At 42.4% G+C, this 15,845-nt stretch overlaps 1 protein-coding gene across 1 annotated transcript in view; it reads right to left on the reverse strand.

The window, feature by feature from the left end:
- Positions 1 to 368: 368 nt before the first annotated feature.
- LOC310937903 (transmembrane protein 132D-like) overlaps positions 369 to 15,845 on the reverse strand; it is a gene marked incomplete at both ends in the record, with an annotated part of 36,528 nt that continues 21,051 nt past the window's right edge. The window contains 6 exons of the mRNA XM_083902292.1: positions 369 to 1,871; positions 3,588 to 3,782; positions 3,898 to 4,011; positions 5,093 to 5,276; positions 9,621 to 9,829; positions 13,505 to 13,648. Of these exons, the coding sequence (XP_083758418.1) occupies positions 369 to 1,871; positions 3,588 to 3,782; positions 3,898 to 4,011; positions 5,093 to 5,276; positions 9,621 to 9,829; positions 13,505 to 13,648 (2,349 nt within the window). The remainder of the gene's footprint in view (positions 1,872 to 3,587; positions 3,783 to 3,897; positions 4,012 to 5,092; positions 5,277 to 9,620; positions 9,830 to 13,504; positions 13,649 to 15,845) is intronic.

The raw sequence follows: 15,845 nt of genomic DNA on the forward strand, positions 1-15,845 counted from the left end.
GCATTTACCCTGACAACGAGCAATGTCTGGAGCTGTTTCTAACACAGGCGACACCACAACAGTACAAATGCGAAAAAGGAAAAAAGGAAATTAAATAGTTTTGATTTAAAAATGTAGAAATAATAATATCATAGATATAATGGATGCATACAGTATGTACATGACATGCATGTTTTCTTTATGTAGAAGAAGACATGCACATACTTAGTCGTAAAATGTAGGTTTTTGTGGATGCACACATTGCACACTGCTGTGTATTTACTGTGTGTCTATCGATATAAAATAGTCTTTTGGTCATTTAACCCAAAAAAAGGAAGTTAGCAAAGTGTATTTATATCTCTCCTATATACACACACACATGAGCCAACTCACTGGGGTTCTCCGAGCGGTTTGACGACAGGCCAGGGAATGTCAGGTAAAGGTATCTGAGGCTCAGCAGGAGCCTGGTGCTGCAGCGTCTGCTGGTTGGCCCAGTTTAAGTCCACGCCGTTCTTCTTCAGCGCTGCCAAGTGCTTGATGTCCAGCGTGGTGAAGGTGGTGAACTGGACCTGATTCCTCTTGCTGGTGGGCGAGTGAAGCGGCTCGCTGCGGTGCGGCCTCGCCAGCAAAGTGGCCGAGCGGTTCGCCATGGGGTCCATCGCCTTTGCCTGAAACTGCTGCTGGGAGAGGGTTCTGCTGCGGCCCAGCGTGGCGGTGCGCTCGGGGACGGCGGGAGCGCTCACAGTGGGCAGCCTGTTCTCCAGGCCGTGGCGGCCCATGGTTTCCATGGAATGCTGGGACTTGAGCGAGCAATGAGCCTCACGTTTAAGTGTGGACACTTGAGTTGGGACACCACCAGGAGGAGGAGGAGCACTATGGTTAGGGCTGCCCAGCCACACCCAGTCATGCTTGTGTTCCTTCGGGTTCCCATTGTGGATTTGGCCTGGCCCTGCCTGTACGGGAGTCTTGTGCTTACGGAAACAAAGATTATATGACGCACAGTTGAGAATAAAAGCCAAGATGGCGACACAGGAAACGCCCGCTAAGGCATACATGCTGATCTCCAAGTCCGACATGGATCTGAATGTCTGAATGAGGTCGCTCTCGATGACTTTAGGTGTTTTAGGTTTGGGATTCTCATTTTTCGGTATTACCTCTGCTCCGGGTGAGTTGGAGTTTCCGTAGCTTCTCTTCTGCCCTTCGCCTTTAACGATGCCAGATAGCGTTGTTGCTACGGGCGTGGCGAGGCTCAGCGGAGTGTTTAATCTTGGCGTGCTCAGAGTTGTCGCGGCAGTTCTGGGGATAACCGTAAAAGGGCTCCCTCTCGTGGCTCTGCTCGTAGCTCCGATCCACACGACGTGCGGCTGCACGTATCGCGTAGGAAGCGTGTTGGCGGTGGTCTCTGGATTGGTTTCTGCAATCGTGAACTGTTGTTTGTCCGGTAGAATATTTCTCAGTGACCCTTTATCAATATCTGTGACAGAACGCTGGGATGTCACTGTTGCCTTCAGATCTCCAACCACTTCAGATGCGCCTCGATCATAATCTTTACCTCCGTCCCCGCCAACGCCGCTAGCTCCTGCGCTTCCCGTTGTGGCTCTGATGCTGCTGCTCTGGAAGTTAATTCGGAGGAGCCCAGTGCCCACTGCCAGTTTGCTCTTCCTCTTGGACTTCTGGCATTCCTCACAGATCCTGAGCTCCACCCTCACTAGCGCCCCCTGGCCCTCACCTTCCCCCTGCGCTACCACGAACGTCGACAGCGGGGTGCGACGCACCGTGGCCACTCCCTCGTGTTGGGCGGAGACGGTCAGAGAGTAGACGCTGCGGTCGAACAGCTCCAGTGGAGCGACCGCGCCGTCGCTGAACTGAACCCAGCATCTCACCACCGCCTCCTGACACAAGACAGAGGGCAAAAAAAAAAGATGTCAGAAACACATTCACTAAAATCTATATGCTCATAATCTCTAATAACACTAAATTGCCTGTGCAAATTCTTGCACGATTACATTCAGTAAGATGATGAGGCACCATAAATTATAGCCCTGTGAACTCTAATTTCACTAAAGTGGACACAGAGGAGATAATTGAAGTCCCTTTTTTTTAATGGGGAACAACACCTACAGCGATGAGAGCAGAATAAGCCAATGCGACCCCATGCACAGTGACCTATTTCCAGTTACTAATGTGAGCTACTGGGTTTGCCACAGACCCATAACCTATATTGTTTGCGTTCGACTACGTTATGAATCGCCCCGAGCGGAACATTGACAGCTTGCTATTGCAGACCGCGACTGGGTGGTGGTATTGACAGAAGCAGACCAGGCACTGTGGCAGTGTGCGGTTATAGGTAAAAGCGAGCTCTCCACTCCCCAAACTAGCTATGAGCTGGCTAATTGCTGCCCAGTGCCCCATTAAAATGGGCAAGGTGCCACGGCTGAAATGTGTGAGTGAGCTTTTAAAACAATCATCTGTGCACCGCTGTCTGCCTCTTGTGCTCTTTCACGCTTTGCACGGTAACCACACGTGATCGTCAGAGCCGCAGAGGCAACGAGATTACATTCTGGAGAGCAAAGAGAAATAAATATGATTGCATTCCTGCAGTCATTGCTGCATAAATGTCTTCTGCTGAGGCGATTCTCATAATTCAAATGCTCGCTGCCGACGGCATTGCATCTTTTTATTTGTTTAGCTTTTTTCTTTCTGGACGGGACATATTAATAAGACAAATTTAAGCTCCCCATTTACAAAAAGGTGTACAAAAAAAAAGCAGTTATGAATTGTGTTATCTGCAGCGGGGCATAATATAAAGCTACTGCTCCCTGTGCGGAGGCAATTAAAACTCACTAAAGCAAACATGAATGTGGAATATTTTTTATTTTTTTTAAATACGTCCTTATGTAACAGATGTGTGAACTTGAAAACCCTAATCGGGCAAGAAAAAAGGAAAACCTAAATCACTGAGAATCAAAACAATTTTTTTTTTTGATTTGCTGTTATTCATGCTGGGAGTGTTTCCTGGGTAATGCATGAAGTAAAAAAAATAAAATAAAGGAGAACAATCATCAGTGCCTGGGGCTTGTTTCTTAAATATTCACACTTCTAAAGGAATAATACACACGGGACCATTTTAACTTTGACTTACACATAGGCAGAGGAATGGCAGTGATGGTAAGCACTTACTAAAAGAGGGTAACGTTGATTTTTTTTTTAAGTTAAAGAAATACAAAGAAAGATTGTGCTCGCTCAGTTCACGGCCTGAATTTATTATCTGTGCTCGTTCTGAGATAAAACCCCATGTTTATGGGTTTTTGCTGACAGGTGAGCTCAATGGAGTTGTAAACAGTGCTTAAAGTGTGTCCGGTTATGACAGGGTGTGCATTGCATGAAAAATCTATACTGACCGTTTCAGTAATAAAGTACAAATACACGTGATTTAGCGCTCACTTTTATTACAGTTCTGTGAAGAGGTTGAAAATTAGTGACAATAAAAAAAAAAAAAAGAAAAAAACCCAGCGCCATAAAACAAAGACGAGCACCACCTCAAACTGTCCAGCTGCTGCGCCGCCTCACACTTTTGTGTGTGTAACAATTTTTCCAGTGGCTTATACCTGTTTGAGCTGCGTGATCTGCTCCCGCGTGGTTGCCGTGGCAACGATGGCCCTGTTGCTCCCCCCTGGGCTGAGTTGCAGGGACAGCGAGAGTCCGGAAATCAACTGCACTCCCAGCTCCGTCACGCTCACTTTGTCATCCACGACCCTGATGGTCCTCGCAGCCAGGACCGATGACGTCAGAGGGGACAGCACCTGCAACGAGCACAGTCTGTGTATGTAAATGTGTGCCTACACATATATATATGTATATATAGCATGTACTGAAACGGCTAAAACCACACGCGTACGCTCACACCTCATGACTCACCTGTACAACAGTCGTCCCCACAGACCGTCCCTGCAGCACCGCCCCGTCCTGTACCACGGCTACGTCAGGATCGACCACTTTTAGAGTGCGGCGAACGAGGTCGGTGACGTCCACCTGTGAGACGGAAAGATTAAAAACCATTCACTTAACGTCACAACTTTGGATGATAGATGTAAAATACAACCAGTAAAACTGCAGCATGTTGGTAGCCAATGTCTTACATTGATATTTTTAATCAACATTTAACCCATTTGATTGATTTCCGTGTGTCAGCAACAGGCAGAGACTCATCATCATACAATATGAGGAGATAATAACAGACATTAAAAACATAATATATGATATATCATATCCACCAACTATATGTATGAGAGATGGAGAGGAGAGCGAGAGCGAGAGTTAACCTCAGCTGAAACTTAGCTGCTTTCCGATGCAGCAGAAAATTCTCCAGACCAGCATGTCTTCAACTCTCTCTACACCTTCACTTTAGTCTACGCTATAATGCATCTCCACTGCAGGATCTTGTTTTGCTTCTCCTCTGGTTGAGATGAGGAGTTTTTTTGTGTTTGGTAACAATTTCACCATTTCTAACCCATAGCTGCAAACAAAGATTCCTGTTGTTACTACTATCTTTCTTTGCTGAAACTATACATTATGAGCATTGCATTATAATACATGCTCTTACTAAATAGCCCCCTTCAAATTAGTATTATCATTCCACAGATTCTGGTGTCACATACTTTCAATACGTGCTGCTGCCATGCCAGGAAAATATAAATGAATCCGTGAAAAACATGAAGAGCTTGACATATACTGTACAACCTCATCACATCATAATAAGAATCTTGTCATATCATTATCTCATTAACTGAAACCTGGCTCTTTACATCGGCAGCTGATGTCAGGCAACCATGGAAACGCCACTTTAGCAGGGAACGACGCTTTTCACATGCATAGACGGGCGACTCATTTCAACATAGGAACTTTTTTCAAATCACAACAATAAGCAATCTCCTCATCTAAAGATAAGTCTCACTTAACAAAAACAATACAAGTTTTAATATAATTAAGTACATCGTAATGTTGTCATAAGATAAGGTTGCTTGTCATAATAACGTGAAAATATCTTTTTTTTATTGTCCACTATGCAACCGCGATTCCTTTTTTATTTAGTGAGTGCTGGCCGTGTTTTTACCTGCCAATCGGGACCAAAGAAGTACTCCACGGACTCTCCTTCTTTTGTCAGTAGGTCTGGCGGAGCATCAGTGGCAGCCTGAGCCACAAACGGTGTGAGCACCCTCAGTGGTGAGTGCTGGTACTGCAGCATGCAGCCCCTGCCTTTCCTCATGTCATCGTCTTCCTCACTGTCCCACGTCGACCTGACACACAAAGACACCGATATTAACTTTAACGACGTATAAGTTAATATGAAGCTATACAAAAGTATCTATCTATAAAGCAAGTTGTGTCTTTCTGTGTGTCTGTGACAGGTATATCTCACTGACCGTTATTCAGATCGGGCTAAGACTTTGGATATGGGTTGAGCATGGCCCTATGGTGTGCATCCTTGATTTTTTAAATTTAAATTTTTGCTGATTTTTTATGCTGCACTTTTGCTGATTTACCACGCTACACCAGGCAGGCAGAGGCTCATCAGCAGCAGCTGCGCTGTCTGGTGCGGAGAGGTGGGAGTGAAGAGGCTGTCCTCGCGGTGGGTGAGACATTTTCACACGGTTCACCGCAGAACATGGTGTTATACTGAACCGAGACGAGGTGTCCATTCACAAATACACGAGCACATATTTATTTTACATTAGCATGCTACTACTTTGCGGCTAACTTGGTCAAACTGTTTCCAAAGGTGAGCTAGCGATGCTACGATTAGCATTAGCGTAGGGCTAACATAATACAAACACTGTGCAACCTCATTAGGCACAACGCAAATGTTTTAATTTTCCATTAGCATCAGCGTAGCTAGCTGTTGTGACTGTAAGCCACGCTAGTTATGCATTACCATAACTGAAAAATCATACAGTTTTTACAGAGGCTATACGATATGCAATATAGAGTGTCTTCTTATATCACTCTATATATTTTTTCAGCAAAACCTAGGCAATCTGATGGAAAAAAATATACAATTTTAACAAACTATACAAACACACCTGCGCAAAAAAGTACTCGAAATGTTTAAAATCCCATTGAGTTCACTTGGTTCATTTTTATGAACAAAAACAAAAGGAAAGATGCTCTATTTTGTGACTCCTGCACAATTGTTGCTACTTTATATCACTACTCAAACTGCGAGATAAAACAAATCGTAACTTTGACTCAACAACACATAAGGAGATGAAATAAAAACGCATTTTTTAAAGCCTGAAACACACAGATCTGTGCTGGGTGAGCACTAAGGGTTAAGAACTTACTGCAGCATTTTCACCTGTGTATGAGGTGAACACATTTTAATCATTAACCAATCTACAACCAAATTATCAAATTGTTCCATGAACAGTGCTGAAACTAATTTAAAATTTAGTCAAGCATATTAAAATTAAATTAACACTGCAACAAACAATGTAGGTAATTCTGTGATCTGGACACATAATGTGGTTTCCTGCAGGCCTGCGATGGGCATGCTGCTGCTGCTGCTGCTGCTGCTGCTGCTGCTGCTGCTGCTGCTGCCGCTGCCGCAGGGACGCAACGCACGCTGGTTGTGTGACCTTTCCCTCTAAATGAATTTAAGTGGAATTATCCAGCATCCGATGGCTTTGTGGTTTGTTTTGTGGGTGATGGAGGTTAAGCTGTGAACCGGCCTCAACCCCCGTCAGCGATGATCATACAATTATGATAAGCACAGGTGGTCTGCCACACACTGCGCCACGGGTGGGCTTTTACACTGCAGGCAAAAATCACCCGTCAAGAAATACAATACAAATACACACAATTATTATATAGCCTAAGGTCAGAGCTTAACGTGACGGAGATGCAGCTTGAATTAAACCGATGCGAGTCAAAAAAAAACCAGGCAGCAAAACAAACTTTTTTTTTTTTTTTTCTGCAATCCGTTTTGTACGGCTCATGCAGCAGATTAATACTTTACAGCACTTTCCCACCCTGTGTGTGCCCTAGTGCCTTTCATCAAGTTCCCAGGCAGTTGAATCCAGTGCGGTATCATTATTCATGAAGCTGTGTTGGTGTTAACTGATTGTAACAGTGGACTGATAGAGGGTGAGAGTGCAGAGGTGGATCCAAGGGTAGAAGGAGACAGGGGTGAGGTAAGGTAAAAGTGCAAGGACAGAAGGATCGTCTTGGAAGAGCTGGGTCTTCTGGAAGATAAACAGAGTCATTCCACTAGCGTGGAACAACATATGGGAAGAGACTGGATCGTCTGTGTTGTGTTGGGATTACTACTGGGAGCTAACAGCAGTTAGCATTTGGAAAAGTGATCATTTGCAGGCTCTAGCAGGCACATTGCAGTCATATATAACACGTATCCACTGGACAGATAAATCCTCTGAGGCTGGAAGTTTGTGTAGGACTCTGTGCTGCACTGTGGAGCCAAGAATAGAACTTTTCACGGACTTCGCAGACTTCCGGTTTTCGGGTTGCGGTTGCCCTCGCCAGCACTCTTGTGTGTTTGACGGACAAAGCGGAGCTCCGTGAGACAACAATGACATGATTTTAGCGTCTTGTGACGTCCCAAACAGCACGGAAGTCAACATCACGGTGGTTTATCGACCACAACTTTGTAGACTAGGATCAGCAATTTGAATTATATATATTTTTTTTTTTTGTATATTGAATAGTAAAAAAACGACATGTCTGGCCAACAGAGGCAAAAGGAAACAGGTCTATTGGACACTAGAGCTGCAGCTAACGATTTTTGTCAAACCTGGAAATGATGATGTTCTTGGATGTCTTGTTTTGTCCACAAACCAAAATGATTCAGTTTTCTTTCTTTCTTCCTGTTTGTTACATGGAGCAACTTTTGTACGACAAATTTTCAGTAAAACAATAAAAATGAAGAACGGTCTACAGAGTTTTTGTTGAAGTACACGTCAACTATATGCTTGGACTCTATGGCTTAAGTGGGCATTGTAAAAGGAAAGGACAGAGCTACGCCCCCTTCTCCAACACAGTGACACGGCAGAAATGACAATAGTCTTTCTTGTCGTCAGCTTGTGTAAGCCATTACAATCACACACACACACACCACAGACTTCTCTGACCTCGTATCTGTTTATGTCTGTTTAGGTATTGAGTGTTGGGGAAAATAGAGAAAACAGCTTGTCAGTCGTCCATTATCATGAGTATTGAGTGAAAAATAATGACTTCACTGTAACTATCGAGTGAAACCCCACTAACCTTTATCTCCAGGGCAAGTGTTGTGTGTGTGTGTGTGTGTGTGTGTGTGTGTTGCCTCTTCAGTGGCCACTAATGCACCAAACAATGACTGACTGCACGTACAGTACACAATCGATTCATATCTGTCAATATGATTAAATCCATCTCAATCCACTGTGAACTACAGACACAGGAACTGCCACGTTGTTGAATCAACATCTTTCTTTTTTTTAACAACAACATTAAGGTGTAAGAGATAAGGTATTTCAACATTCTCCTGTATTCATTCCTGTTGCCCACATCTGGTTTATTTTTGTTTGCCTGTGACTTTGACACTTTTTTTTCATTGTTTTGACAGATTTAAGTGAAGCCCAGTTTGCAAACATTTAATCGAAACATTTACAAACAAAACCTGGCACACGTTTGCTTTTTTTTTTTTTATACTTTCTTCAAAATCTGGTTCAGCCATGTCTGACACACTAAGTAAGAAAGCAAAGTGTATTTATACAGTGCTTTTCACAGAGGAAAAATCACAAAGTGCTGTACAATCATAAATAAAATACTACAGCAAGGTAAAATCGGTAAAATCAACCCTGGGTAAAAGTAAAAAATAATGTTGCTGTTCCATTTTTGGGGAGAGTAGTGGTTAGCACTAGCCTTTGCAGTTTGAGACCCGGTCAGAGCAAGGGCCGTTCTGCATGGAGTTTGCATGTTCTCCCTGTGTGTGTGTGGGTTTCCTCCCATAGTCCAAAAACATGCAATATGGGGATTAGGTAAATTGGACACCCTGTGATGGACTGGCGATCTGCCTAGGGTGTGACAACGCCTATCACCCAATGTCAGTTTAGGACTATGTATATGGGAAATAGCAGACCTAGGAAAAATAGAAATGTTAAGTTCCATAGTGCTTACGCTACATAAAGCTACATGTCCTTATTTATGAAGGAAAAGCACTTTTTTTTTCAATGCATACAACATATAAATAAATGAATCAGAAATACACTCTATACATTGTTAATATGGTAAACTACTATTGTAGCTGCAAATGTCTGGTTTTTAATGGAATATGTGCATAGGTGTATAGAGGCCCATTTCCAGCAACCATCTCTCCAGTGTTCTAATGGTACATTGTGTTTGCTAATCGCGTTAGAAGGCTATTGGATGATTAGAAAACCCTTGTGCAAGGATGTTAGTACAGCTGAAAACAGTTTTACTGGTTCTTTGACGAAAGGGCAAAATTATTATTTTGAATATTTCTAATCTTGTCAATGTCTTGACTATATTTTCTATTAATTTTGCAACTCTGATGAAAAAAAGTGTGACTTTTAATGGAAAACAATTGCATATGTGACCCCAAACCTGTGTTTTTGGGACCTCCTTACCTCCTGTTTCCCGTATGAACTGGGACCCTCCAGCCTTTGATTTGGCTCAGCTCGGGATCGGCCACGTCGATGAGCAACGGCAGCCGTGGCACCCACACGCTCATCTCCAGCTGTGCGCTCAAGAAGCCGTACGTGAAGTTGAGCGTCACTCTGCTCTTTCCTCTTGTCTCTTTCCCGTTAACGTACATGTAGTCACAGCCCTCTGACACCTGCACGAGACAGACAAAGAGACAAAAGAGGTAACCAAAGGGCGATGACCTTGGTTTGAGTCTCTTTTTGTATCTGTAAAATGTGTTCGTTTTAGGCAAGAATGCAGTTTTTAAAATCACTTCATAATCACACCACTAGAATTGGGACAAAACTGTCATCCAGAGATTTGGATTAAACTTTCTCACTGTTGGGAGGTTTTTTCCCTGTAAAGCCCTGTGGAAAATTAATAAGAAAGTTTTTTTTTTTGTTAGAAACTGGCAAAGAGAGGGTGCAGGGAACGCAGGCGCCAATACAAATAAGACACACGCAGACACAGACATTTTATTCATTTCGTACAACTTTCAAAGTCTGGCCAGGGAATCGCACTACATTCGCTGTTCATGTCATGTAAATTCACAACTGTGTTCTCTATGGAAACTGTTGCAGAATACAAATGAGCTCTGTCTTCCTGTAACGCCGTGCAATTGGTGGTGGTGGTGGTGGGGGGGGGAAGCGCTTTAGTCCCCACCAGTGAGCGCAATGAGGTGAGACAGCAGTCGTGTGTGTGTTTTTATTTAAGATTGGAGGCCTATCTCCACCGCCGCCTCACTTATCTTAACAAACCAGTGGTTCCACATGGTAATTGGAGAGCAGTAGACTGGAGAATAGAGAGTAGCACTGGAGAGAGGGGGAGGTTAAAGGGGGACGACGTGGAGGAAGATGCAGACGGAGGAATGACTTCTGTGCTAACTTAACCTGAAGTTCTTGCGGGAAATGTTGAAGGAAGCCAATAATGTTCACTCACCTGGACCAAAGGAGAGGCACAACTAATATACAACGTACAGAAGCAGTCTTTCAAAAATGTTGAAAGAGTTTAATTTATAGATTAATATTATAAATGATCAAACATAAATAAGGACTACATTCCAATAATACGTTCAGAAGTGGAAAACAATGAGAATGTGTAATTTTGCTCTAAGTTTGTTTTTTTGGAAGTGCTGTACTTCACTAGGTTTTAAATCACAGTTAATGCATTTGTCCCATGTTGTGGGTCAAAGATCACATGTTATGTGTTTATGTATTTTTAATTTGTAAAGGTTTGCCTTAAATTAAAAACAATCCATGTGAGATTTGTGTCCCCTTGTCCTTTTTGCACGACACAAGAAAGAACCCCAACCTTGTTAAAAAGTAACTTGTACTCAAATTTTAAACAGGCTACTTTTTTTTACTTAAACTACACTTTTAGACCAGTACTTTTACTTGAGTTTTCTTTCTACTAGTGCAGTGCCCGTAGGAAGTATGTATACCTAAAGTGGGAGCTGAAGAAGAGTTTTCAGTTATGGTAATGCATGATAAGGAACGTAAAGGCTAACATAATACATACACTAGTGCAACCCACTGGCGTGGCTGACGGTCACAACAGCTAGCTACGCTAATGCTAATCGAAAATGATTGCGCTGTGCCTAATGATTTTGCACCGTATTTGTATTATGTTATCCCGAGGCTAATGCCAATCGTAGCCTCGCTAGCTTACCTTTGGAAACAGGTTTGCCAAGTTAGCGACAAAGTAGTAGCGTGCTAATGCAAAACAAATATGTGCTCGCGCATTGGTGAGTGGACACCTCGTCGTTTCAGTACAACACTGTGTTCTGTGGTGAACCGTGTGAAAATGTCTCACCCACCGTGAGGACAGCCTCTTCACTCCCAACCTCCCCGCTCCAGACAGCACAGCTGCTGCTGATGAGTCGCTGCCTGCCTGGTGTAGCTTGATAAATCAGTGAAAGTGCAGCATGATAAATCAGGGAAAAAACTTTTTACAGACACACAGGCGCAACTTGCTTTATAGAGAGATATATTGTTTCCGTTTGTCTTAAAAAAAGCAAAAATCCAGTCACTGACGAAGCCACAGGTCGTAAGATACAAAACAACAAGTGAAGGCTACGGTTTCTTAGTGTCCATGGGATGCAAGTAAAATGTCAATATGTCACCCAAGTGACCAGGAAAATCAATAAAAACTGCTGTAGACCTCAAACCGCCACTCTTTTCACACACACACAAAATCAAAGTTACTCTATATTTGCATGTTCGTGCAGGGTATTTCTCTGTGTGACACGGGTCTAAGAGGGGTCACCGACAACAGACAGCAGAGACACAATAATAAGTGGATTAAGTTCTTCCACTGATACAGAAAATCATTACAAATACAGTCTCCCTGTCTTTGGCTCCGTCTCTCCCTCTCTTTCGGGCTCACGACTATACCTCGTGCTCGCAAAAAAAAGCCAGTGGCTGCTGAGTTGTGTAATGGAAAATCGTATATCATATCTTCTCTTATTCTCGCGGTGTTGTTTCTTCAAAAGGCGTCACACTCGCGCTCTTGTGTTTTGGGCCCAGCGTCACAGTTGGAAGGACAGAGACGGAGAGAAGATGGATCTATTTTTCTGTGTCTGCTCCTACTGTGCTAGTGACATGGATCCATTACACAAAGGTCGAATCTCAGTGCTTATGGAACGAGTGGTCGGATCATGAGCTCAGTCTCTAATGCCATATGGAAGAGGCTGCTCTCTGGATACAACACAACACACACAGGTCTGTGCAGTTATTCTTTCTCAGGACACTGCATTGACATCCATTTATTTAGACGTCCTAAACAAAGAGTCATCCCTAACTTTAACCATAACCAGTTGTGGAAAGTAATTAATGACATTTACTCGCGTTACTGTAATTGACGAGACTTTTGGTGTACTTGTACTTAAGTATGTTTTTTTGGAAGTACTATACTTCACTGTAAATAAATAAATAAATAAAATAAGTAAAATAATTCACGTGCCGGAAACTTAAGTGAGAAACTTAAAGCATTTGTGACCTTTGACCCATTTTGACTGACACATTATGTTCATGTGTTCACCTATTTTATTTTCGACAGCACTTTAATTTGTAAAGGTTTGCCTTTAATTAAAAACAATTCATGTGAGATCTGTGTCCCCTTTGTGTCCTTTTTGCACGACACAAGAAAGAACCCCAACCTTTTACCTTTTACAAACAAGCTACTTTAACGTGAGTATATTTTTAGACCAGTACTTAAACTTGTAAAGTAAAATCCTATTAAAATAGTGGTACTTTTACTTCACCTAACCACAATTCCAATCTTACAAATGAGGTTGTGCTTCATTAGGACCAGGATTTGGTCTCCATGAGGACAGAAAAAGTCCTAAAGAAGTAACAAACACAAGTATATACACACACACGCAACAATAAAGGCTAATCTATTAAGATTTGATTACATTAGCTGAGTTAAGCACAATAACACAAAAATCCAATCTAATATCAAATGCCTCGAAATTCATTCTAATTTGCCATCAAACAGTCGGCAAACTGGCTGTGTATGCAAATGAGCCATGGATAATAACGACTTTATACAGTAGTTAAACGTGAGAGAAGGAAACAGGAATTTTTGAAATGAAGTTTTCATTTGTCTGAAACAATTACGAGGTATATTACATTTATAACGCTTTCACGCACGGCGAGTACTCAATGACGGAGCTCCTCGGTCTCGCAGTATAAAGATTGACTGACGGTAACTCATTATACTTAGTTACTTAGCTGGGATACAATAAAAAGCCATTGTAATTGTTTTATCGCAGACTCGCAGACAATTAAAAAAACCTGCTGCAGATCGCGTCGTTGTGAGCGCTCACCTTGAGCACGTCCTCCTCCGTCGACGTGCAGCCGGTGCGGTCGGTCACGTCGGTGACAGAGCCGTCAGCCTCCACAGCCAGAGTTCTCACCGGGACTGACACCGTTTTGCCCGTCAGCACTGCAGTATTCAACATATCCGTGTTCTGGTGCAGGTAGAAGGGCAAAAGTATCAAACAGGTTAGCAATGCGTGCTGATAAAAATGTGACACTATGAAAAAGAATCAAAGTGAGGGACGCTTTTTGCCCATTAAAGTAGAATAAAAACATCCCCTTTTTCCTTCATGTTCACACGTATCTATATATATATATAGCATTTTAAAAACCGTTTGAAGGTCAAAGAGAGTGAGATGAGCCAACCTGAGCTCATTTGCAGGATATCAGATGCAATATTTGGAAATACGTGAAACTTTTTCCCCCGAAGATAAATGGCTGCTCTACTTTTGTACTTTAAAAAAAAAGTTTATGCAACATTTTATGTATTTTTTTTCTCTCCTTTTCTTTACAATACAGCAGCAGCAGCAGCAGGAGCAGATATAGTGGGTTTGAATTCACCAACAATTTCAAGTAATGGATGTAATTTTTCATTTCAGTTTCCCCGAGGTTGCTGAAGAAGCTGTATTCCCCCTACATCTGAGAAGAGGAGCATGTTTAGTGCTACTTTTATCTGCATGAGCAAATAAAAAAAAAAAAAAAAAGAAAGTTACCCGCCTCTATCAAGTTTCCAATTACTCTAGCACTGCTGCTTTGTTGTAAATAGAAAGGAGGGCAACTTTTGAAACATTTGGTGTATTACTGTAGAGCAGAAAATAGACCGACTGTACATGAAAAATCTGTTTGACTCTCCGGCCGAACTAATACATTATGCAATATAATCACGATTGGTGGGGGGGGGGCAGGGATAACAGGCAGAGAGTGGGTGTTAGTAAAGACGAACGGGGATTAAAACACTCAGCCTGACAAACTTGATTCATTAAATCTGAAATGAATATCTCTTTGGTGGTAAAACACAGTGCACATCTGTCTCTCTGACATCTGAAGGCCTCGTCTGTGACGCGTTATCAGGACTTGTATTCACACTAAACCTGATTAAGTGTCTACTTCTTTCCCCCCCACCTTGTACTGTACGCCTGTGTCAACAGCTTCTACACATCCTATAACTTGATGTACTTAAATTCCTTCTTCTTCTACATGGATTTACAACAACCACCTACTTAATAAAATCTATGAAAACATCTTTCTAATCCAGTATATGTAGCAGCAGTGTGTGTGTGTGTAAGAAGCTCAGTGTGTGTGTTTTTCTTTATTCTTTTCCTCCTGATGCTCTATCAGACAGGCGCTCGGGCAGATGTTTCCCGTGCCGCTTCACATTCTGAACTCTGTTGGCTTGACAGCTGCTGACCACAATTCCAAATGGACATGGTCTAGATTCGGACAGCAGCACTGGCCAAACATAAGTCAGTAGATCAGAGGGGGGGGGGGAGCATGAAATCAGAACGCAATTTCAGCGCTCGTCCACGTGTCCGGTGTTTCTGCAAGTTCTGCAGTAATGCTGTATTTTAAGCTCTATCTCAAAATCTCTTTCAAGTCACGTAACCTTTCTAGTTCAACGATGTCTACTTTAAAAGCTGCAGCCTTCTTATGAAATCGTTTTCTTTTATAGTGGCTTCCCCCCCCCACTCACGTGAGTCTAGTAAGTGACTGAGATAGAGCACATTTTGCTCCCCAGCGTCTGTCAGATTCACGTTGACTAATGTAGCATGAAATAGCCGTCTAAATCTCCAGGTCGGAGACGCAGGCACACGTGGATCTACCTGAGTATTTTGAGAGGTTTCTTTTCTCAAAATGGAACAGACACGTTTTTTCAGACACGTTTTCACACAGGTGTCACATTGTCTTATAAAATATGGATAATTGGATATGGAATCAATTTGCAAGTTTTGGTGATTTTTCATATTATTCTAGCTGGTGAAGAGAAAGGACTTGGCGCATAGTGATATATAAACAGACATATACTGCATGTATACTGTAAATCAGGGGTTCTCAAAGTTTTGATACCTGAGGGCCAATTTAGGAACCCAACATTGGACTGAGGGCCGCCAAGGGAACCAAAAAAAGGGAAAAAAACAAAAAGAAATCCCATTTGTAATCATTTTAATAACCAGATTGCAGTTCTACTGTTTAGCTTTAAGTAATATAAGCATTAATATAATATCGCTTTATAATTTACTGGGTAATTACCCAGTATTTTATTTGGCCATTGTTCTTACCTTCTAATTACAGGTTAATACCAAGTAACACATTTCTGTTACCATATATTTACTGGGTAAATAGCTAGTAATT

This window comes from Microchirus variegatus, assembly GCF_963457635.1.
Source record: "Microchirus variegatus genome assembly, chromosome: 16".
NCBI lineage: Eukaryota > Metazoa > Chordata > Actinopteri > Pleuronectiformes > Soleidae > Microchirus > Microchirus variegatus.